The sequence below is a fragment of the Sparus aurata genome, chromosome 3, assembly GCF_900880675.1.
Source record: "Sparus aurata chromosome 3, fSpaAur1.1, whole genome shotgun sequence".
NCBI classification, from domain to species: domain Eukaryota; kingdom Metazoa; phylum Chordata; class Actinopteri; order Spariformes; family Sparidae; genus Sparus; species Sparus aurata.
The window spans coordinates 20,873,993-20,899,582 of NC_044189.1; the positions used below are offsets into that span (position 1 = coordinate 20,873,993).

General features: G+C 43.8%; 1 protein-coding gene across 1 annotated transcript; it reads right to left on the minus strand.

Annotated features, from left to right (window-relative positions):
* Positions 1-569: 569 nt before the first annotated feature.
* LOC115577085 (potassium voltage-gated channel subfamily H member 8-like) lies at positions 570-25,590 on the minus strand. The gene is given in 7 exon segments (XM_030409886.1): positions 570-970; positions 972-985; positions 1,478-1,715; positions 3,070-3,197; positions 5,223-5,354; positions 9,610-9,843; positions 25,141-25,590. Coding segments are annotated over 7 exon segments (1,110 nt in total). The 5' UTR covers positions 25,217-25,590; the 3' UTR covers positions 570-682.

A 25,590-nucleotide genomic window follows, 5' to 3' on the forward strand; every position in this document is an offset into this window, starting at 1 on the left:
TGGGACGGTGTGGTATTTCCATTAATAGAGTCTGGAGCAGAACCGCCTGGAGCGACCTGTCACCGCGCCTGACTCTCTCCACACTCTCCTCTTCATTGTGTAAAGGAAAGCATCTATTCTGTCTTTTTATAGCTCATTTATGGCCACTCCTCTTGCTCTTCTCTGTTTTTACTCTCCCTTTCTGTAATCGGAGCCAAGTTGACGAGGTTGTCTTCCTGTTGTACGACCGTTATGGGAAGGATTCTTGAAGAGCTACGATTTTGTGTGAGTTTGTTCACACATGCACTCTCATATTGGACACTGTGATTCATATTACAATGCCTGAGTGACAGCATGAAGCTTTTTTTAAATTAGAGGCCAAAGCACAAATGTCCAACCAATCAAAGCGTCCCAATGGTGGAGTGCTTCCATGTGTGACATCATTCAGCCGGGGACACGACTGGATCCTCTATCTAATTGCTCCACATCACTGTGTCCGCCTCCATTCAACTATTCTTAAGGGGGCTATGTATATGACTCCGGCAGAACAGTCAGTTTTTAATGATACAGGTTTCATTGTTTTCTCAGCGCTTGTACAGTCTGTGGAATCAATACGCAGAATCAAAGAGGCACTGGAGCAGCGTTGGAAACACTCGGTGCGATCTATTCCTGCGAAATGTCAGATAAGCTGGAGGTGCTGCACTTAACAATGCACCAGTGTGTTGACAGGATTAGAGAGCAGGTCTAAATCAAAGATGTCTGGCAACGAGTGATAAACAAATATTATTAACAAATGTGTCTCAGTGTTTGTGTTCTGTTTCAAGCACTCAGCGTTTGACCTACTCACCACGCTGACTTTGAAGGCGTAGAGCAGGTCAAAGGGCAGCGCAGCCACCAGGTCGATGATGAACCATGTGGTCAGGTAATGGATGCAGATCTGTCGAGCGTCAAAGATCACTTGGCCCGACTTGCTGACATAACTTGTGCGAAAAATTGAAGACAATGTCTTGAAGGGAAATAGAAAAAAAACAAACAAGTCTGGTTATCATAAAGTCTCAAGCATTCAACTTTGTATAAATATATAAAGTTAAAGGAGACCTATCATCCTTTTACCCTTTTTTTTGTGCTGTAAAAGATATTGAAAGTTAAGACGGTCAAGGCCACAAACAGAAGCTCCTCTCTCCCACAGAGAACACTGTTCCACAAACGCCTCGTCAGTAGTCGTGCCTTTAATTCCCGACTTTGTGACATCACACTACCTCACTGTGTCACACATTTGCTAAATGCCCAGCGGACAGTTTGGCATGTAAGAACTGATTTAGCACAGCTGGGTCAGGCATGTGTGAGCTGACCAACCAGAGGGGACTGGGTTATAGATAAAGGGGGAATACAGAGCTGCAGCACCAAGAACGAAATCATAAACCTGAAAATTAGCACAATATGTCTCCTTAATAGTTATAAACACTGACGTCCTGAGTTCTGTAATCCTGCAACTCACCTATAATGAACAGAATCTCCACTGCGATGTCACTGACGGTCGTGCTGCGGGTCAGGTCGTCATCATCGCCGATGAAGCACACGTTATACGGCACCGTCACAGCAACGTAGAATGTGGCGAGGAGTATCAGCCAATCCCATCCTGCTTTGAACGTGCTGTAGTGAAGTAAGATGAATTTGGACTTTTTGGCCTCTGCTACCTTGTACTCCGGCAAAGCGGGCAGATCTCCAAACACATTCTGGACGGGACAGGATGAGAAAACAGAAGCGACAAAGTAGCAATATTATTACATCCACATATGACATCCAATCCATCATGGAGTCTGTGTGCAGGGAAGAATTCTGCAATCAAGGCCGAACCAAGACGAGACTGGTGCACGTATAACTGAGTTTCGAGCACTTCAGGCACCTAAATATGGGAATATCTAATGTTTTGTTTTGTCTTTTGTTATCCCTCGTACAAAGCTGCAGTAGTTTAATTCAAACTTCTGTGTCTCTTGTATTTGCTTCCCTTTACTATCCTAAGTATGAAAAAAATCTAATAAATAGCATTTAAACTATTCACTGTTATCCAACTTTCACTTTCACTTTACCATACTTAATATCAGGACAATAAGTTACGATAACCCAAACAAATAAGGCAGCTTAGTCACTGAACACGGGGCTTCGTGCAACATAGCTTGCAGACAACAACTGAGCGATATATTTAGCCAATAATTAGACCCTCAACTTAACTTATTTGTAAAATCTCACCTCGTTTCTAGCTGAAGTTGGCAGCTGTGTTCGGTTGTTTCCCTACAGCTGAGCACCAAAACGGCACAACAGAGTTAGCAACTAGCTAGCAAACATGCTACAGTCGAGAATGTAGCATGCTAATCATCCTCTTTTTCTGCTGGAATTTTAAAAGATGACAATTTTCCAATGTTGTGTTTAAAGCTGTGGCCAAAATCAATGAATGCATTACACTATATACTAAGTTGACTCTAGCTAGCTTCTTTGGGTCACAATAATCTTTGACAAAGTAGTTTCCTTATGATTAAATCCATTAGTATTATCAAATGTTCTCGCTTATTAGAAACAAGTTGTGACTGAGGGTATCAGGGAAACATTTGTACAAACGTTAATGTGGAGATATTTTAGTTATCCTTTTTGAGTTGTACCATATAGTTGTTACACATGTTTGTCAATCTAAAAGATAATTTTGCAAATCAGGAAAATCACAGTTTGTCATAGAGTTAGTCGAATATCGTTGAGTTTTGTGTAAAACTGCTCAGTAAACTACATCAATCCCCAACACCAGCGTGTCACTTTGGCACAGACAAAGTAATGAAACAGGCGAAAACCACAATCACGTGTCTCTTGTCGTTCACTACACATATTCTTTTCTGATAAGGTCCGTGGTGGTCGTCTGCTGAGAGCACTTCTCCATCTTGACACAATATTCCTTTGCAGCTCCTTTCCCTTTGTTTTTTCTCCCACTGTGTTAATAACATCAGCAATCTCCTCACTTCCATATAACAATCTCCCCCACCCTCTTCTGAATCTCCCTCATCACGCTGCATCCCGCCTGTCGTCTGAAGCGCCTGATGATACCTTGTTGAGTTTAATCTTGCTCTTCTCTCTGCTGTGGAGGTGACCAGAGATGTGGTAGAGCACCGTGCTGCTCCGCATCCGAGCCGAGCTGAACGAAGAGCCGGTTTTTACCCTGCTGCGCCGCCGCTCTGTAAACACACACACACACACACACACACACACACACACACACACACAGTTACTGCACAATCCCCTCTACAACATTTTACCCCCCGAGGTTAACTCCTGATGAATGAAACACTCATTATGTTTGATGAAATACACAATATTCCGTCTTGAATAGGAAAACATGAATATGCAGCAGGAAGAATGTTTCATTTCTGAACAAAATTGCACAATTTATGAGTGGAGTGAAAAAAGAAGAAGCTATTTAACTGTCATTGTGCTTTTGTAAATGTCAAAGAACACGTGTTACCTGTTTTGATTCTCATTATCCAGCCATAAATATTGGCTGATGATGTCCTGTTGTGTAAACACCATCTCCAGCAAAAGAGAGCAATTTCCAGCTTTGATAAGTTGCTGCTGGGGCAGAGAGGCTGTTAAGGATGGAAGATTTTCTTTGGTTGATTGCTACTGGGGCGTGTGTGTGTGTGTGTGTGTGTGTGTGTGTGTTTCTAGAAGTAGATAACATAGATGGTGCAGGATTGATGAGTTCTGAGCAAGGAGTTGGGTAATAGGAGAAGGCACTTTATTGCTGCCAGGTTTTTGAGCTCGGTCCACAGCAGAAGACTACAGCGGAGATTGGCTTGAAGGGGGATAACGGCAATAACAAAAGCTGCAGAACAGAAGTGATAACTGCTTTTGAGTGTCCTTTGGAAAGAGTGTGCATTCTGTGGTGTGTGCCGTGAGTGTGTGTGTGTGGACCCCCAGACGAGGCGAGGAGACAGGGCCATTCATAACGCGGTGCAGCCCGGAGGGACGCGACACGGCAGGAGCACAGAGACAGAGACATGCTTATTTTTAGATCTAATGAATTTCCCTCCGCTTTTCTGGCCATTCTTGTTGGGGTAGAAGGGGAGTATGGGAGAGGCGAGGGTGTTGCGTATTTGGGGGGAAAGGAGAAGACTTGCAGGGCAGATGATGAGAGAGAATGGATGGAACTGTAATATGAGAAATAAGGGGGATGGAAAAGGACGCCGGACAGCAAGAAACAAAGCCTGGAGGGAGATTTTACCCTCGACAGAGAAAAGAGAAAATAGTGAATGTGAAAGGAGAAGAGTCTGCTGATGCCAGTGATGGGATTCCCTCTTTGGCACACACACACAGTCGGTCACATTGGAGGTGTTTGTCCGTCCCTGAACGGCTTCCACAGCATGGAGGAATCAGCGTCAGAGTGCTTTTACATCTCCAGGTCGTCCAAATTACACACCAAGTTTATTTACTTCAAAATTTGCAGGCCCACGCTAATTTTAACCAACTTTTCTGACCAGAACAGATTAAATTTAGGTGTTCGTCTCTGTCTGAAGGCTCGCTGCAGCAGCCTGTTTCCTTCTCTGTGAAATGTATTTCATTATGTGGGCAAAAATAACTCCGCTCTCTGTTTCCTGTTCCCCCTTTCTCACAGTAATGAGCGTAATTAGGCAGATCCAGGGTCGGCCGGCCTGAGATGACAAGAGTCAGTTTGCTGACTTCACACACACACACACACACACACACACACACACACACACACACACACACACACACACACACATACACACACACACACACACACACACATTGACATTCTCTCTTGCTTTGCAGGCTGACCCTGACTCAAGCTTAGGTGTTGCCCTTAAGGTATGATCGTTTGAGGAAATTGATTTTGAGTGCAGATTTGCAGCTTTGTTTTCCTTTAGTTGCTCTTTGTGTTGATGGTGATGAGCATGATGAAAACACTACGAGGGCGAATGTGAGCTGAGGTGCTGACAGAGACTTTAGTTATCTATTTATTTAAAGATGTGAAGAGAAAAGACAGGGTTACCTAAAGATGTTACAAACCGAACAACAACTACAATCAAAGATATGAACCTGGATATCACAAAGTTTTCCTTTATAATTTCATTATGCTGTTTTGGCTCATCATACTGCACATTTTGAACAACCCTTTTTCGTATAAATCATGTTTATATACGACCAGGTAATCATGTGAGAGCTTTACATCACATACTGACCTTCCTTCTTGTCCTCCTGGATGGTTTTGGCTTTAGTGTCGGTGATGTCTTTAAACGAGGCCAGAAAGAGCACCACGTCTCCTTTCTCATTCTTAATTGGCACAATGTCCAGCAGACACCAGAACAGCACCGCTGCAAGGGAAAATAAAAACGCTCTTATTAAGTCTTTTATAGCATCTCTGATTTGACTCAGAATGGATTTACATGTGAGTGTATAACCACTGAGTGTGTGTGTGTGTGTGGGGGTGGTTAGAGCAACAGATTCACAGATTCCCAGACTTGTGAGCCTGTCTACAGTTGGACGTCCCTCTGGGGAAGCAGAGCCTTTAAATAGACCGAGTCTCTGTTCCCCAGGCACAGCGAGAGGTGAAGCCATCTCCGAGGTCCCATCTCCCGCTAAATAGCTTCCTTGTTAGAGGAACTGCAGGTCAGCGTGTGTGCTGCATCAGCGACTTTGTGCTGGTGCTGAACTATTGTGACACTTTTATCAGCTTGATTTACCAACAAGTTGTAAAGTACACGACACCACTGTTTGTCCTTAACAACTTAAAGCTGCTAAAAATCTATATTGTTCTATTAATGAAGGATCACATGAGCATGTGTTCAGGAAATTATCGCTGAAAGCCTTCATGCAGGACTTGTATTAACAGGGGAACTCGTGTTATTTAAGAAATGACATCACTGTTCAGACGGGACAAGGACAGTCTGTATGCTACTCAGATCTACTGACAATATCCCCAGATATGAGGCGGAGCACATGCAGCCACTTTAATAATGGAGCTGAAAGTTGTTTGGCTCACGTGCTGCATGTGTTTGAAGCATTATTACACATTTACAGCTCACTGACTGATAGCACACAGCAGATTTGCAGCTATACTTGAATATGACCACCGTCTGTTCCTTCCATCCTTCCCTGTCCCTCGTTTCAAATGTCAGCACAGCCATTGATTATTCATCACGTTATGATCCACGATCAAATGTAATAATTGTTCCGTTGTTTGACACAAGGTAACAGATGTTCAATAAAATATGACCCGATGCAATCAGATGCTGATTTCCATGAGACTGATATCATCCCATGACCGCTGTGTTCGGTGGAATATAATTTTGTTATGTAGCACCAAACTGAAGCTTGAGCTAATTAGCTAAATGTTAACATCCACTGTTTTTCAAGCAGAGCCGAGTCCAACAACGTACCGTCAAGCTGAGCAGGAAATCTGTAGTTTGAGATGTTGTACGGAACATAAAAACAGACAGAGAGATGCTGAGCATCAGGGGTTCAAGTCTTGTTAATGTTAATTAATTAATCACATTAAATCTAGTCTGATCTGCATCATGCAGTGTCACAGGTATAATTTATTTTTTTCCAGTCAAGCTAGTTTTATTCTTCACAGGGCTGTTTTTTCTCTTTGATTGTTTGATTATTCAATAAATTAATTAATTTGCGGTTCACTGATGTACAAAAAGCAGATTTTCGATTGCTTCCAAAAACTTTAATCTGAGGAAAAACGGTAATTTTGGGTTTTTGATGCACATTTTGTCAAGATGGAGTGTCGTTCATGATTCTCTATTCAATGACTGAGAATAAATTAAGAGGGATTTCCCACGGAGTTCCCTCCCATCACTCCCACTCACCGAATCTTCCTCGCTTGGTGATGACTCAATCACAGTGTTTTTGTCTCTGCGAGTGTGTGTGTGTGTGTGTGTGCGTGTGTGTGTGTGAATATCTGCATGCCTGCGAGACAAGGCAGCACTATCAAGCGCACAGTGAGAGAAACAACGTCCCTGATTGCGAGCATGCAGCTTTCTCTTTCCTCTCCGGCTGACAGTCGGAGGACAATCAGCTACATTTACTTTCAGGACACTGCTGTGACAGACGCAAAGAGACGGATGATGCGACAGGATAAAGGCTGGGGAAGTAAAAAAGATAAGTAAGAGACAAACCAGCACAAACAGTGCTATGGGGAAATGTTAAAAGAGGTGGGAGAAAAGAAAATGGTATTGACATGAGGCAGAGGGAGATGAGAGGTACAAAAGGGAAGTGAAAGGGAACAGACGGGAAAAGGAGATTGAGGGGTGTGACAGAAAAAGACAACAAAGCAGGAGACAGATCGGCGTAGGCAGCCACATCTGTGGTGGTATTAGCATGGCTGTGTCTATGCAAACTGCACTGAGTCATCAACTGAAGCTGTTTTATAAATCAGAGAAAGATGACAGGAGAGCGGCGTGACATCCGACACATGCACATACCATAATAATACCTGCATGAGTGAGTCAGAGCAGATCACACTGTATCACACAATCTTTACAACTGTTGACAAAACAGCGTCACCAGAAAGGTCCATTTAGCTGCTGAAACTCTGCCCACACATCCCGTGTGCTGTTACACAACTCAGATCGGTGTTGTCTTGTGTCTGTTGATGGCTGTTAAAGACACATATAATCCACCAGGGCTTAATGGGCAGGATAAAAGGGACAGTTCACCCCAAAATCCAGAAATACATGTGTTTCATCTTTCCTGTAGGGCTGTTCATCCATCTAGAGTGTTGGATGAGGCTCCAACACATGCAATGTAACATGTAAATGCTCAACAGCAATGTCTAATGTCCTCCATGTAGGAACTAATTTCTTTCAATCGCACCACATCTGCCAGCTGTATCACTGCACAGGAGGAAACATGCATTGACTCATTGGGAGGCTTCTGCTGGTGACAGGGATGTAATCTTTAAAGGTGTTGTTGGACTCCATTACTAATCGAACGTTAGCTACTGTTGCTTCTACAGTCTAGCGGCATAAAGAATTAAACAAATTCTCGGACGCAGGGCTCATTTTTCACGTCACGTTACAATCCGCTCACATACGGCGAATAAAATGTGATTAATACATTTTAATTGCAGGAAATTGTGACGTAGAGCCCCTTTAAAGGTGTAGCTTCTTTCTGCGCGATGATATGGTTGGAACCTTTGCCATCTTTTTCTATTATACTCACATCTCTGCAGCCTCTTATCGCCACAGCTCAGCAACTCACACTGAAACCATCTGGATTGATAAATAGCAAAACTGGTAAGACGGAAATATGTGAGAATGAGTTCCGTGAGCAAATAAAGTGGCGCCACCGCACAAGTTGTTCTAAGATTACATTCAGAGTAAACATCTCTTGAATCGACGTACATCTTTGACTGATGTGAAAACATTCAGTGAAACGCTCCGAGCAGCTCATTGAGACGATGTCAGGCAGGTACATTACTCACCTCTGAGTGGTTCAGGCTAAAGAAATCAAAATAAATCTCCTTGAAAGAATAAGAAACCATTAACACACTGTCACGCTGAAAGACTACAGCAAAACAAGATGTCAGTTCAGTCTGATTATCAGGTGAGGGCTGTGCACAGGGTGTCAAGGAATTTTAAAGGTCCACATTTCCATATTTTCCTCAGCACTTTCAGTAGCGTCTATGTTGGCACAATAGCTGAGATGAAAAGTTTTGAAAGGTCTAGAATCAACTCATGTGAGAAATAATCAAACCTCCAGAGCAGCTACTAAACGGACCAGGTAGTGAGACTATTTCATGAACACGTTTGGACGATCAGGAAATTAGAAGTGTGTTTGCAGCGCTGATATAACAAATAACCAATTTCTCACGATTTGTGACGGAGCTGCAGCCGAGAACATTCACCACCGGATGGGGCCGGGCTTAATCAAGAAAAAAGTTTGTAGATTCACAAAAACTGAATCTCCTGCGAGAAGCCTGAAAGTGAAGGAAACTCTGCAAGTGCACATGGCACCATCCCACATCGCAGCACGCATGTATCCACTGATGCCTAGATGTGCTCATTATTTCCAGCTCCATCTTGCTCACTGGCCAGCTGGCTAATCAGCGAGGCACACACCAAACCATACCGCACCACGGACGGCTATCGGGCTCAGTGTAATCGAAGGAGACAGGGTTAAAGAGTCACTCGCTGACAGCGATGAAAGTTTAATGTGTCTCAGCGTTAAATAATAACTCAGGGACTTTTGTGACTGATTGCTTTGTTTAATCACCTTTTAATGAGACTGGGCCAATAAAAAAAGCAATACATCCATTCATGCATTCATTACTTCATCTATCCACGAGTTCATCCACGCCAATTTAAATGTGGCTTATCCAGAAATAGCCACAGAGAGCCGCTATCTTTTTTATGGAAATATAACGGGAAAGTCATACATGGTGACCGCTCTGTGCGCTCTCTAATGGCTTTCTGTGCCTTTCTACTTGCCTTGGTTTCAACACTTAATTGGTAAACGGTAGAGGGAGGCACAGGGCATGTGTGAGCATGAAAGTGCCGCTGAATTAGATGATAAATGAAAGGTATGCAAATGACAGCAACTCAACAAACTGCTGCTCACCCGTCTTGTTGTAGAACATGATCTCATCCTTAAACTCCTTGCGCTCCTCCAGGGCTTCATCGATGCTGAGGATGATGCTTTCGCTGGTCTCCGGCCCGTACAGGAACTTACAGGCACAGCTCTTCTGCATGACCTCGGCCCGGGAGAAGCCTGTGAGCTCGCAGAAGCCATCGGAGCAGTAAACGATGGGAAAGCCCTTTGACACCTGTGCGTTGGCGAGGATGAAGTTGCTGTCTGCAGGAGAAAATGGAGGAAGAGGCGAGGTGAGAGGAGGACAAAGAGTGAGGTAATGACACTATTCTCCTACCAACCAATCAACAACCTCAGATCCCAAATCCTGCAAATGTCTGGCAAAACAAAATATAAAAATTAATCAACATTGGTGACAACAATTTACATTAAAGGTGCATTATGTAAGAATTGGCCACCTGTCGAATTCATACTCAAAGCAAATACGGAGCAGCGTATCACGAGTGTTACCGCTAACTGCCTCTAACTGCAGCTGCTGTTAGCTAGTTAGCTCAGTTAGCCATCCAGCTGCAGTGGCAGTCTGGACGGGGAGCTCGTGGACCAGATGTGTGAAGTCCCTGAGCTGGAGAGAGCTGCAGTCCTTTGGCGGCTAATGTGAGCATAAAGCATGCAGCTGCAGCAAATATGCCACTGTGTAGTTTTTACAGGAGTTGTTGAAGTTTTCATTAGACTAATAATTATCTATTAGCTGAGCCTGTTGAACATACTGTAGCAAACTAGCCACTACATCTCCCAGCTGGCTGGCATGAGCTACGTCACAGTGCAGTCGGTGTAGTCGGACAGTGTGTATTCATGGGCCACGCACTTTTGAAACATCAGATAATAAAAATTAAAGCATTTTTGGACCTCATCAGGAGGTTTCCCCTCTGCCTGTCTCACTGGGTCAGTGTCATTAACCACCGCGTCCAAAGATCTTCATCTCATGTTGACAGCGGCCGGTGTGGGCTGCAACATGAAGGATATTTATCTCAATAAATTACTGATTTATCTGCAGGCTGAAGAGCCATGGAATCCTCCTCTTCAAACTCATTTCCTAGAGTCAAGAAACTGACCCTGAATTAATAATACTTTTAGTGAGAGGTGCAGTAAAAGAGAGCTTGTGAGTTAAGGAGTAAAGTTGGTAGAGAATCAGTGGGGAGTCTGCTGCAGTGATGACAGCGAAAAACAAAATATCACATTAGTGCTGCTGAAGTCTATCACAATTAATTATCCTATTTGTGTCTAGCTCTAAACACCCGGTTGAAGAGGACCAGCTGTTTATACCTGAATCCATCTATTATGGCACGCAAACACACACATCCACATGAGCAAACACCCACAGTGCCAGTGCAGCGTAGAGCGATGCTGAGTGGTGCTGATAGACGGATAATGTTTACAGTACGCCCCCCATTACATGAGACAGCGGGCGGCCGCGGTTTGGCAGATTCTATAAGGTGTGCGTGTGGATGTACGCCTGTGTGGTAAGTTGATAAGCATTCAAACCTGCTCAGACTAGACCCGAAGTGGCATGACAGCACGCACAGGCGGTACGTGTAGCATTGGCACATTATTCCCTGACATTAGTTTAATTACAGTAAATAAATGAGTCACAAACACACACACACGCAACACCACGTCTGCGTGTTTAGAAACGCCGCTTGAGACATCCTTCAAAGCGACGTGCTTGCATTTCATAACAAAAATCAATTTTCTGCATCAATAATTCCCTTTCCCACCATCCTCCATGTTTAATTGTTTCATGTTGTACGTCAGGCTGCGGACCTGGGAATACCACCCCGGAGGACCAAACCCTTGTACGTGCCGCTCCAGAGGAATGAAGGACAAGTTCCCTTTCATGATCCTGTTCAGCAATCAACAATTGCTTCTGCACGCTTGCAAGCACTCACTGTATGAGAACTGAAATTCATGTAATTTTCAGGAATGTGGGACTTTAGAGAGAAGGCACTTTGAGATGTGCACCGAAGTTCTTAATCAGATCTGGGAACATTGCATTGAGGCTGTCGAGACTTTACATTTTCATTATTGTCAACAAATCTCATGAAGGACCAAAACCAATAATATGTCGGTCCATCTCTATAAGCTGTCCGGCTTCCCCGGCCTGTCTGTGGCTCTCAGTGTCACGCACATTTGTTCCTGCAGGTGTGAATCTTTGAGTTGTGGTCATAAACACTTACTTACTAATCATTACTTTTAAATAATGAGTAGTTCCATAAAACAGCTGGATGCGGTCTTTCTTAGGAACTGATACTCAGGAGTGAACAGTGTCGTTGTTGGGGAAAGATTTCAGAGGCTGGTTTGTTGTTCTCTTTACTAGTGTAGACTCACAATTAACTGTTTGTCGTATTAAAGGAACATGTTGATCTCAGACCTTAAAGAGACAGGAGCTTAAACACGGCGTTACAGACAGCAGGGTAACACAGAGCTGCAGCACTAACAGTACAAGAAAACTGATGCAATGAAAACCATGAAAACATTTTCTACAAGTAACAAATGAAGCTGAAAATGAAAATATTATGTCTCCTTCAATAGCTCCAGGACAAAAGTTGTGATCTGTTGCTCACTGAAATGGTATATCAGACTTGCAGACAATAACTGATAGTAGGATATATTTGAACATTTTGTTAAACGTATTAAGAGAATATCTCCAGATGTATCCTTTAAAGAATTATTTTAGTTTAGAGCAACAGGTAGATTATCCGACACTTCAAGTAGCAATAACACTGAGTGTATCCCCTCACTGCACAGTCAGACTGTGTGCTAATGTGACGGATGTTTCCGATGGACAGGTGGGTAATTATTTAACAGCTCCAGTTCATCCAAATCATTTGGCTTCTGCCCTGGAGGTTTGTTCAAAATCTGTCTAATTGTCTCACCACGCCACAGTTTCTTGTCCCATCTGACTCCCTTGTAGCGACGTCACCACATCTCAGCAATTAACACTGAAATCTTACAATCACTGACAGTAATAAACTGAAATAAGGCTTTAATAATGTTTTTGGATGAATAATACCCAGTGACAGCGACGCCCATTCATGAAAGAGAAAAACACCCCGAGAGTGTCATGTCAGCTGTACCGCTCTGACTGCGTGACCCAGACAGATGGTCTGAGCGGGTCTCAGCGTTGGGACCGGCTGTCAGACGCGAGGCCCCTCCGGCCCGGGGTAAGAAAGAGAGAGAGCGACGGGCCCGCTCGTCTCTCGGGGAGCGTCGGCTCAGGCCTGCAGCCCGTCTGGTGGCAGCTCCAGAGCACGAGAGGACGAGTGTTTACAGAGAAACACACACTGTGCTGTGTTTGACTGAGGATTACGTCAGCCGGGTAGAATTGACAGGTTTACTGTATATTATATATATACTGAGAGTACAATATGTATGTTAGAGAGACAAAGATATGGAGGATAGGCAAGATGATGTTTGTTTACATCCTGGTTTGCGATGCAGACGGGACCACGTGTTAAATGAACGCTGACGACATATTTCTTTGCTTCAATTTTCAGGAGCTCCAGGAATTCTTTCTTTGCTATTTAATCATTTCAGAGTAGAGTTGGATTTCTGTTCTATTGACCTTTTTGTTCTGTATCCTTTCTTTTTGTTCTACCTCTCTGTTCTCCTCCTTTCTCCCCCTGTCCTACTTTTCCTCACACCTCACCTTCCTCCCTTGCGATGCACCAGCATCACATCCTCCTTCAGGCCCCCACCACATCCACCTTAATATTCCTACCTTTGCTTCTTTATTTCCCTCCCATCCTATCTTTACATTACCTTTTCCTCTCTTTAACTCCCAGCTGTTAAATGCCCCCCCCCCCTTGTCATTCTGGATCTCTCCATCTAATTACTCTTCATCTCCTCTCTGCCCTCGAAATTTCACCGGACCGTTCTTCTTTTCCCAGATCCATTTATTTCCTTCAATCTTTGTATGCGTTCATCTTCCTCCCCATCACCTCTGCGAGAGCATCATCTGACTCCTCCACCACTTCCCCCCCTTTTCTGTCTTTTCTTTCGTTACTCCGGATCGCCTCTCCTCTGTCTCAACCTCTTTATCACCTCCAGTTTCTCTACTGTATCCTTCTCTCCACTCTGAATTTCTTTTGGCTAATTGCTCCGGTGTAGAAGCCCATAGATCATCTCCCCTCATGCTCACACTACTGCATGACAGCTGCTGGAGAAACCCCACAGGGACACGGAGAACAGGGGGAGCGAGAGGGGGGGAAAGACTCAGACAAAGGGATGGAATGAGAGGGCAGGGAAAGACGAAAGAAGGAAGAGAGAGAGAGAGATGGCTACGGAGCCTTTTCATACAATAAAAGTCAGCGGAGGTGCCTTGGAATTGTTGGAGAATGAATGACTTGTAAAGCAATTGTGTGAGCTATTAATATAAACTTTCAAGTGTAATTATACCATCAAAAGACCAGCGTCAGACAGCTGCTTCCTCCTCTCAAAACACTTTCCCTAAGTCGGTGTGGGGATTTGCATGTTTCCTTGTCATCTGATCAAGAATTAACGAGAATTTCCCCACCAAAAACAATTAGACAGCATCAGTCATTTGGTCGTATATGATCATAATTCAACCAACGCTGAGGTTTTCCTTAAAAGGGATCCTGTGTGATGATGCAGATAATGACATGTCATCTCTGAACACAGAGGAAGATGATGGAATCCTCTCTTCCACAAACGGAAAATTATTAGCTGTGCTGCCGTTAAATTCATGTTACCCCAGTTACTAAATCCTAAAAACTGTGGTGGGCTGAAAGTTCCTCGCACCATCATCAAATGTATCATTAATAAAATGAAATATATCCACATCTAGTAAACACAGACACACAGTCTATGGACATTCATGGATCCTGAAGGCGGAGGTATGTTGACAATTACGGCATCGGTTGCCATGATTCCTTCCCTCATGATCGATAGTTGATCAATTACTGTCAAGTCAAACTTCCACTTTCCCCACAAGAACCAATCATAATGGTTGTTTACATTAACTCCCAGGTGGAAAAGCCACTGCATCAGGTAGCCTGCTGCTCGTGCATCATCTTGTGTATAAATCATCTCATCATCTAAAATGCATGTTCGATGCTTTCATATGATAACAGCACGATCACTAACATTACTGTGGAGAGTTAATTCACCTGTCGGGCCAGTGAATGAAGGAAATGACAGCTTACGTTTGTTAAACAACTACCACCACAAATGACAATCGCCATGGACTGGCTCATGTTTTACAGTTTTGACCTTTTTCCTCTCTTCCTGACGTATCAGCTGATGTTTCCCTGGAAGTTATAGCGACATGCAACCAGAAGAAATGCACCATTACCTTGGGTCCAACTACAGACTTCTCTAGGTTTTATAGCAAATGTTTCCAATAGTTGACAACATATATATAACTTATATTTAGATGGGTTGCATCCTTATTTTAAGATTGTAATATGGAAATGCTATATATTTTACATTTAAAGGGATATTCCGGTGTAAATTTAATCCATGGTCTAAATCACTGTGAAACTGTGTTAGACTCCCTCTCGATAGATCAAGTTAGCAGACCGCTAATTTACGGAGTTTTATCAACCTCAGAAACGACCGCACGACAACAATACACTGCAGTAAATGGATCCAAATATAAACTGCCACCAAAAAGCCACAAATAATGCTCAGAACAGCACCAAACTTCAGCAACAGTACAAATAGGGTCTCAGCACATAGTCCGGGGCATCTAACCTAGCTTAGCTGGATTTCCATTGGGAAGCTAAAAACAGATTTCAACTCTCCTCCATCAGCTTCCGGGTCGGGGAAGTCTCGACGCGACGATTACCGAGTGCGGTTAGAAATGCTCAATTCCGTTCTTTTCCCTGTCCGCTCTCGATAATAACTGTTATAAACTGGCAGGTAAGACACATATGAACTTTGATTGCTTTTCCATGGAGTCATAATCACACATTTTCATCCATGAGCCGCGGAACTCTACTGCACTCGGTAATCGACTCGTCGGGACTTCCCGTCAACAGGAAGCTGCTGCAGAAGAGTGGTAAATTTAGTCAGCTTTTCAGTAGAAATCCAGCTAAGCTAGCGGAGGTTAGATGCCCCGGACTATGTGCTGAGACCCTATTTGTACTGTTGCTGAAGTTTGGTGCTGTTCTGAGCATTATTTGTGGCTTTTTGGTGGCGGTTTATATTTGGATCCATTTACTGCAGTGTATTGTTGTCGTGCGGTCGTTTCTGAGGTTGATAAAACTCCGTAAATTAGCGGTCTGCTAACTTGATCTCTCGAGAGGGAGTCTAACACAGTTTCACGGTGTGTTAGACCATGGATTAAACTTACACCGGAATATCCCTTTAAGGCTGAAAATCACAACAGAAACAAACAAGTTCACACCACTATATGGCTCACTCTGATGCAGTCAGTACTCTGGTCGTTAGCCTCAGCTTTACTTTGTATGAAGGGCTGATTGGCAAATGACACATTACACCAGCTAAACTTTGTCATTGTGAGCATGCAATCCTGCCAATGTAAGTATTCTACACGAAACCCCCAAGAGAAGCCTCACAGAGCTGATCGCCCGGCTGAAGAGTTGTTCTAACAACAGGGCTACCGGTTCAGAAAACACTCATATGGGTCATTTTTAAAAACAAAGACAAACAACCTGTTTTGTGGTTCAGTTTGGAGGACTTGTTGGAATTCACTTACCCTGCAGGTCAGTGCTACAATCTATCAGCGAAAAAGCACAAATCGCACCTCACCTAAATAAATTGATAGGTGGAGAGGAGAGTGTGTGCTCATGTTACCTCCACCACAAACTTCATCTTGTGTCCCAGATCTGTGGTGTTGAACACACTCACAAATGCTCCGTATGCACATTCACCAGCTCCTAGACATCCCTGTGACACCACCTGGAGTAGCCCCTGAGCTATTTACAGCACAACAACTCATATGACGGGTGAGCAAGCAAAAGGAAGCAATGGAGATGTAGAACAGGAGCGAGAGCGAGAGAGAGAGGAGGCAGAAGCCAGCAGAGAGGCTCAGCAGGGAGAGAAAAAGATGGATGGCAAAGTAGGTGAGAAAGTGAAAGATGAGGGGGCTGAGGAGAGGTAAGGAAACGAGAGGAGGAGGCTGAGAAATATACCCGAGCAGACAGATGAGGGTGGGAAAGGGACAGAGGGTGATAGGGTGATGTGAAAAAGTTGAAAGTAAGTGAGATGGAGCCGTGGCTGGGGGAATGATGAAAGATGGAGACAGAGAGTGGTAAAAATTGGCAGGGAAGTGGAGAGATGGATGGAAGGACCTCGTCACCTTTTTGCCAGAATTCATGTGAGCTTCTGAGAAACTGCTGCAGAGCCGCCGAATTACAACACCAACGTACATCCAGACCAAGGTTATTAAAGTTCACTAAAACTAAACACACAACTGAAAACAATTTAGGCAACTGAAACAAAAGTCTAGACTAAAACAAAAACAAAAAATATTCAGAAAATGTCTAGTTCTTGTCGACACAGCAAGTGTGAGGTGGCATTTGTCTCCTTGATGTAAGTCAATGATGAGGATGCATCTAATGATTATTTCTTGATTAATTGATTAGTTGTTTGGGTAAAAAATGTCAGAAATGTGAGAAAATTATGGTTTAGTGTTTCCCAAAGCCCAAGCCTAAAATGTGCACAAGCTAAAGATATTCAGTATACTGCCATGGAGGAGTAAACAAGCACAAACATACACACATTTATATCCCTGGGATCAGAAAAACGTATTCTTAAAACAACTGTCAAACCAATCGATCTGTCAAAGTAGTTGGTGATTAAATAAATAGTTGACAAGTACCGGACTTATCAGTGCAGCTCTCGTCAATAGCCTTAAAAAAAAGTGTTGTATTTGTATTATCATAGCTTTCTGAACTTCATAATGGTCTTAATCAATGTTTAACATCGGAGTCCCCCAGGGCTGCGTGCTCAGCCTCCTCCTGTTCACACTGTAGACCCGTAACTGCACTGCCAGACATCAGGAGAACTACTGGGAAGCACACAGGCGACACCACCATCACCAGCCGCATTACAAACAGTGATGAGAGTTCATACTGCGAGGAAATCGACAATCTTGTGGTGCACAGATAACAATCTACCAGGACAGGATGGCCTAAAGAATACTAAAATTCAACATCCACCACCGCCACAGTAACAGGGTCAGGGTTAGTCAGAAGCAGAGCAGCTTCATTTCTCAGGCTGTGAGACTCCTCAATGAATCCACCACACTCCACTCTACATGATTATTTAGTTTTTCTTTTATTTAGCAGTTTCGTTTTACCAACCTGGTGTTCACCTTTAAATCTCTACCGCCCACATAGATGTAATAAAAACAACTAAAACTACCAATAATCACTAAATTAAAACTTTTTAAACAATACAAAATAAAAAAACAAATAAACTGAAATATGAAACATGAACTCTGAAACTATATTAAAGTAACAACAACAAGAAAATACAAGACTAAAACGACTCTGCTCTACAGTTGCCATAGCAACTGCTGACACACACCACACCAAGCTGTACAGTGTGTCTCAGCAATGGATGCTGAATCTGTCCAACACGTGGGATTATGAGATCAGTGTCACACAACAAAGTTCCTCCACGTCATTAACAAATCGTACTTTATCAGAGCCAACGCACAATTACACACACACAGACACACACACACACACAGACACACACAACCCTGGAAACAGTGGTAATCCTCTAACACCGTATAACTGAAGAGAGAAAATCATTAGACAAATCCACCGCCCTAATCACTTCAGTGGCTTTTTATCATAAAGTCCCTGAGGCGCTCAGCAGCTGAAACATTACACCGGTCATTACATTCCTGACATTTGCAGGCCCGCCTTCCTTTCTCTCTCTCGGTCAGCGTATCTCGCTCACCCTCCATCGTCTACTCCCCTCTCCACTTCCTCGAAGTTTCCGTCATAGCCCCTCTGTCTTTCACACAAAACCCAATCCTCTCATTTGAAAAATTAATTGAGTCTAAAAATGGCCGACTTTGCCAAGACTTCAACTGGTGAAACCCCCGTTTGTCGATCGTTTTGGACAGGCCATTAGAGATGGTGATTAGGAGAGGATTCTTGCTAATTAGGAGGTTTAACAAGGCATAACGTCCATGGTGACGGGGAGGGTCTCATGCAGACGTCCCGGGAGTTTGGTGGAACAGTCGAGGTGCTTGCCTCCTTTAAGTGCACAGTGATAATCAAGTAGTGACCTCACAGCGAGGACGGCTTCTGCCTGCAGAGTCTGCACTGATGACGGTGGCAGAACACTTTGTCAAAGCCTTGTTAGGGCCAATGGACACTGCTGGGCAAAGTTAATTCAGAAACATTTACATTTTCCACACTTAGCCGACGCCGCCAGCTGTATGTTGGTTTACAGTGAGTGAGCACGCAGATGCTGAGGAAGTTGTTCCTCATAACCAGACATGTAACTGATGATGTTAGCAGAAACAGCCTATTTCTGATGAAGACAAGTTAAAACGTGTTTTCCTGAGGCACATACGGAAGAGCCACCCAATCCTGAAGCGCCATGTTAAAATCTGTGAGGGTAACCTGTGTGTTTGGGGGGGAAGCCAACCTGCTCAAGGGCTGCGGGAGTAGAACCAGCACATTTGAAAAGTGTATTCTGTTAGGGGTAATTCATGTAATAGGTGTGTGGATAAGTGCAGGATGCAGGTTGTGTGTTGTGTTCGCTGCCACAGAGGAGAAATGAAAAGCCACTGTTCTTGCATCATAGCACAGCGTCTTCCTGCATTCTTCACAGCAGAGTTGGTCCAGACTGTGAAAAGCCTGACATGTTCAATCCAGCTACAAACTACTGGGCTAAAGCAAATTAAAATAGGAAAGAAAGCAGAAGTCTCCCAGCAAACGGTTTGGAGCTGCAGATCTGGAAAGGAAACAGCTGCCATGACAGAATCAGGCTCAGTAGGTGGAGCGACAAACACGTTGTGCAGCACCAACAACGACCACATATTTATTTATGAAGTGGTTAAGATGATTGATTACAGAATGCTTCATTTTCTTTTCATTATTAGCTAGGAGATGGTGGAAACCAGCTAGGAGGAGACTGATTATTGGTCCTTTATAAGCTGAAACAGAGTTTGGTGTTTACATGTTGTTGCCGTACCCCCGAGTGGTCCTCACCAAAAAAAATGACTGTTCATGTTGTCTGTGTAAGCAGTTTAGTACGACCCATTTTGACATGTATTATTAGGTGGCGACCTCTGATGGCCGGAGGAAGGAGGAAATCAGATGATGTAGTGAAAGAGCGAGAAAGGGCGGACAGGCTGGTAACGGACAGATGTTCCAATCGGGCGTCGCTCAACCATCAGTTCTTTTATCTTATGCAATGTACTAAAACGAAGTGCTTGAAAACTGTATTTGAGTCCATGTTCTTGGGTACTTTTCACCGCTGATAGATAGCATGTAGCCGATAGCTTTACTAGCCAGAGTTTAGGCAGGCCTGCGTGTAGTCTCTACATCCCTGAGCTATCTGGGAGGTTCCTGGGGGAAATGTGTATGGCAGCTGTATCCAGTGCTCGTCGGAACTAGCGTAAGTAGCTAAGTATCATAATAATTGATGTACCAGCCTCACGCATACTGATCACTTGAAGAAAGAGGATAAGTGTCCTTGTTTACTATAGACAACATCAGTTCTGGACAGGTGACAGGACACACAAGAAATCCATAATTTGCACAGTGGATAGAAACTAATGATCGATAAGTCCTCTGTAATCTACATTATTCCCTACGATGCAGCACAGCGCCATCCTTTCTGTTTATCTTTTGCCTGAAAACAAAACAGTCTCGATATTAAGTGGGCTTTGGAGAAAATGGGACCGGCGGTGCCGATCGACTGACAGTAAGTGAGAGCCCCTCCACACCCTGCAGCACTACAGTCAATGATGATTGATTACTCCCTCACAGCCTCATAACTGCACTCATTACTTCTTTCACAGTCAGCCTCTGGCGGAGGACAACATCAGACCTGCCTTCTCACCACTCATCGTAATCAGAATGTAGAATAACACTGTACAATGTGTCTATTAAAGGAAATTAAAGAGCTGTTGATGACAGTGTGTGACTTGAGAAATTCTGACTAATCCCAATTTAATAATCCAGGTTATCTCTACTTTAATTAATCTTTTTTGAAACATATGTGTGTCAGCATGCAGTCTGTAGTCTTTCATACCAAGTAATTAGCTCCCTGGGTCTTCCTGCAGGTCACGAGGCTGCTGGTGAGGCTGAGCCCACGGGGGAAGCAGCAGTATATGCTCTGTCTTCTCTGAGACAGCAGGAGCTGATAGCTACAGCCTGCTCTTTATTGTGTGCGATACACAGATGAGCTTTTAAACATTCACCTGGCAGCGAGAGGTAATCACGATGCTGGATCCCACAGCCACGTCTTAACATCTTAATTAGATGTGCAGCATTCAAAGAAAGTTAATCAGCGGAGAGGAAACTTCTACTTTACTACCCCTGGCACACACACACACACACACACACACACACACACACACACACACACACACACACACACACACACACAGAAATACACACTTGTACACACATAAAGTTGTCTGACACAAACTAGCAGAGTGCTGAATGCTGCACACTTTCTCTTCCTCCACTGTGTCTTCATCTTTCTTTGCACACATCTCTCCCTCTCTCTCCTCTCTCCCTCTCTCTCCCTCTCTCCCCCTCTCCTCCCTCTCTCTCCCTCTCCCCCCCCCCCTCTCTTCCCTCTCTCCCTCTCTCTCTCTTTCATTCACCTACACACTTTAACATATTGACTCAACACACACAGCCATTCCAAGTCTTGGCATCAGTGATCGCGACAGTAATTACCTGCCTACTGGAGGAGGAACTGCTGTGTGTTCAGAGCCAGAAGAAAAGCTATCTTGAGGAACGGTGCAGGACTGGAAGCACCCGGTAAACAATTTACACAGCCCTCTGCTACAACTGCACCACCAGACCGTCTACTTAGTTTGGCAGGAAGGCAGCTCAACATGTTTTCCGTCCCCCCAACAAAGGCCAGCATCGGTGATGGAGTCAAGTCAGCAAGTATTCTGCTGATGCAATGACTTCAGTCCGCTATCCAGATAAACACAGGTCTAATTTCAAATGGAAGTGAAAATCTAACCTCTAAATGTATTTTTCTAAACTTGCAAGAAGAAAACAAAGATAAAAGTTTTGGTTTCAAGAGAAAGCAGCAGCAAAATGACAACAACAATTTTATGTGTTAAAATACAAGTTGACTCTGAAAGCATCTTAATACAACCTATATTAATGTTGCTCCTCTAGTGACCATACTAACTATTAAATCAGCAAAGAAGGAAGTCGGTTAAAGTGGTATAAAGAGGGACAAGTCCTCAAACAAGCACCAGACTTTTACCCTTGTGTCCAATGTGAAACCACTCATGACTAACTTTTGGATTAATTAACGTAATCATGTAACACCACATGTTACATAACTGAAGTAACATAAATAATGTAGGTCAATCACAACTGAAGTTGCATAAGTAACTGGTTTTAGTTCCTAAACCTCACCAACTACTTTTAGTTCCTAAACCTAACTGCAACTGTCAAAGGAAGATCCGGTTCTGATTGCTGGTATGCTGCACAGGTCATGTTGTTTTGAGAATGGTTCTGGTCACTGGCAAATAGACCCATTTGGTCGTAAGTCAACTTGGGAAATTGTTGTGGGATTTTTTGTTTATCTTTAGGTTCCAGGATAAAGACAGTTGGTTGTTGAAACGTATCCCGGGTCATCAGTTACTGATGCTTCTGCCCCGAGCTGCCAGCCTAGAGCATCAGTATTTCATGATATATATGATGATAAATAAATAATAATTTGTCATGTCTAATTATATGCATATGCTTCACATTACCATGAGCTAAGTGGCGATGTGTGATTGTAATGAGCAGCGCAGCACTAAATACAGCTCCAGTGATGGGCAGGTGCTTGGATTAGTCAGCTGGATGGCACTCTGTTGTAGTGATGACAGAGGGTGTTACAGCACTTCCACAGAGTCATCTCAGTGCAGAGCTACAGACACGTTCTGTTATTTTAGTTCCAGTACGGGAAAACAGGAACACACCGATCCTAACGCTGTCATCACAGGTGTCTGTCAACCGATACGTCAACAGAAGACACAGTCAAACAAACACTGTTGGTCTTTTGAAGGGTCATGAACTGTGTTTCCTCTTCATCCAACAAGGCGTTCTGAGTGTTTCTACGGTTGTTAGTGACTTCAAACATGATAACAGATTTAAAGCCTTAAATATTTTATGTCTTCTCTCATCTAAGCAGTTTTTTTGATAGCCCTTTATTGAATTTATCCTGAAGGTTTTGTGTTAAAGGCGTTCTTTATAACCACTAGCTTATTCCCAGGACACCTCTGTTTATTTAAATAAGCCTGGCTCTGAACATTTCTGTGTGAATGAGCACCAACAAATCCCTTATAAAGAAACCCAGTAAGCATAAATCAACTTTTCTCTGAGGATAAATCGCATCAATTTAGAAACTTGCCTACTTCCACTTTCATCCATTTATCACACCCTTTTTCAAGGTCCGATGTGCCTTCCCGGGCTCGGTCTGACGTCAAAGAGGATCACATTACAGTGAACCCAGCACTTCCCTTATATTCGCTTCTGGCCGGACCATCAGACCCAATTTGTCCCGTCAAGCTCTGCTGCCTCTGGTCTGCCCCATCTCGCAGCTCAAATCCAATGTTAATTTCCTTTATCTCGCAGCTCAAAGCTCAAAGACAAGCCGCTTGGTGCTTTAGGCATCTCCAATTCCCTTGGGCTGGAAAAGAGCCCCCGCACAGACGTTTGTTGCTACTCAACATATAGACTGATCCTGCAGCGGTGCTCGACTGGAGGGTTTGGGGTCTGAAAAGGGAGTGTAGTGTAGTTGAGTGTAGGCTGGAATGGCCACTCAATGCAGGATCTATTTTTATCACTAAGATCTATGATAAGGATTTTAACAATGAGAGGAAAGTATCGAGTGAACAAAACACAGAAAAGAGGTTCCAGAGATATTTTCTACAAATCTTGAAACACCAATAAAACAAAAGGCACTCACTGCACAGGGTACCAACCCCCCTTTGATTAGAAGCACTGTGATGAAGTCATGCAGAGAAATGTGACGTGTAATCGATTAACATATCAGCTGCTGTACATGGAAATTCAAGAGGAATTTGAATTGTTGCTTCTCCTCGTCTTAAAGGACAAATTTAAACTCTATTGTTTAATGTTTACAATATTAATGAAATAAAAATACAATCTCAGGAATATTTTCAGAGGAAAACAAGGTCACAGAACACTGTTTGAAGCTGGAAAGGTGGCAGGGTCCGCCACATAGAAACAAAGTGACTAAGGGGAGAAATTGTGTTTTCCTTTAAGGTCAGGTTGTTTAGACATTGTCTTCTGATTACACTGTCTTCCTCAGAACTACACTGAGCTCCTTTAACTCTATGAACTGGACTCTCAGGCTGTGGACTGTGAAAACAAAACACTTGATGATGTAACACTGTCCTTCAGGAAGCTGTGATTGGCATTTTCACAGTTTTCTGATGTTTTACAGACCAATAGATGAAGATAATCCTCGTTACTACTGCTTTAGTCACTGTCTGAATAAAACAGCAAAGACTTGACATTTAAGCCACAGTTTTTAAAATCAAGACAATGTTTGCCAAAGAGGACGAGATGTGACTCTGAATGAGCAGCAGGGGCCTGGAGGAGGGCGGTCAACATCAGCTGTAGGACAAACAGCTGGATTTACAAGAGAAACAGAGGCTGTTCATTGTGACCAAAAGAAGATAAGAGGCGAGAGTTCAGACAAAACTTGTCTTTGGAGATGCCTGTGTGCCTCAGCCTGGGGGAGAGTTGCTGTAATGCCGCCGCCGACCAATTAAATTTGATAAATGCGACTGCTGGTCTCAGACCGTCTGCCAGAGAGCAGAGATAATAAAGGTTAAGCTCAGGGTAAAATGATCCGCGGACATTTAAAATAAAATAAAAAGTTGTATTCATCCAGGTGTGCTCACAAGTATATGCATTACATACACGACCAGGCTGCAACCTGTGAAGGAGTCGTCCAGTGTGTGGTTGAGTACAGCTCGGTACAGTGCAGCTGTGTCTGTGCTGCGGGAGCGTTTCAGCACCGCGGACAGCGACACACTCGGTCTGTTAATTGCTGTGGGAGCCTCTCCTGCCTCCACGTCTGTCTCACCTGAAACCATCTGGAGTTACCTGGAAGTTAAAGTCCATCTCAGGGAAAACAAAGGAGATGTGCGCCCTGATTCTGCAGCACCGCGGACCAGAAACCAACAAGTCACTGTTGTGTAGCTGATTTTTTACAGGTGATCTCACTGATCTCCAAGACCCTTACGAACCAAATGACCCAACTTCACCCTGAAACTATTAGAGCTGCTGAAAAGATTCATGTGATTAGATAATAATTAAAAAGCAAACTTACGGGTGCCATCAAAGCGTGTGGCTATAGTGTCCAGAAACGTGTTCTGTGGCGCTAATAATCCCTTCATCACAGGCATTTTCCCTGCTTGATATCGAAGTCCCCATCAAAGTTACTGAAGAGAAGGCGCGAGTCGTCCGAACGTGTGAGGAGCTCCCATTTAAGCCTCTGCGAGAACAAGGAGCTATCCGGTCAACTCAGCACAATGCGATCCCCACGGTCGCTGGAGAGGGAACGCGGTGCGCGCACCCGCGCGCCTGGAGCTCTGTTGCGTGTGTAAACGGCAAGAGAGGATGAAGTCCACAGGTGCAGTTCAGGTAACAGCCAGGGACGACCGTGAGAGAGCGAGGCTCCCTGTCAGCGGGGCCATTATTATGCCGCCGGATTCAATGATCGTCTCTCCACAGCGCGCAATGCTGGGAGCCATCAATCAGCCGAACTCCCGCGATCAGA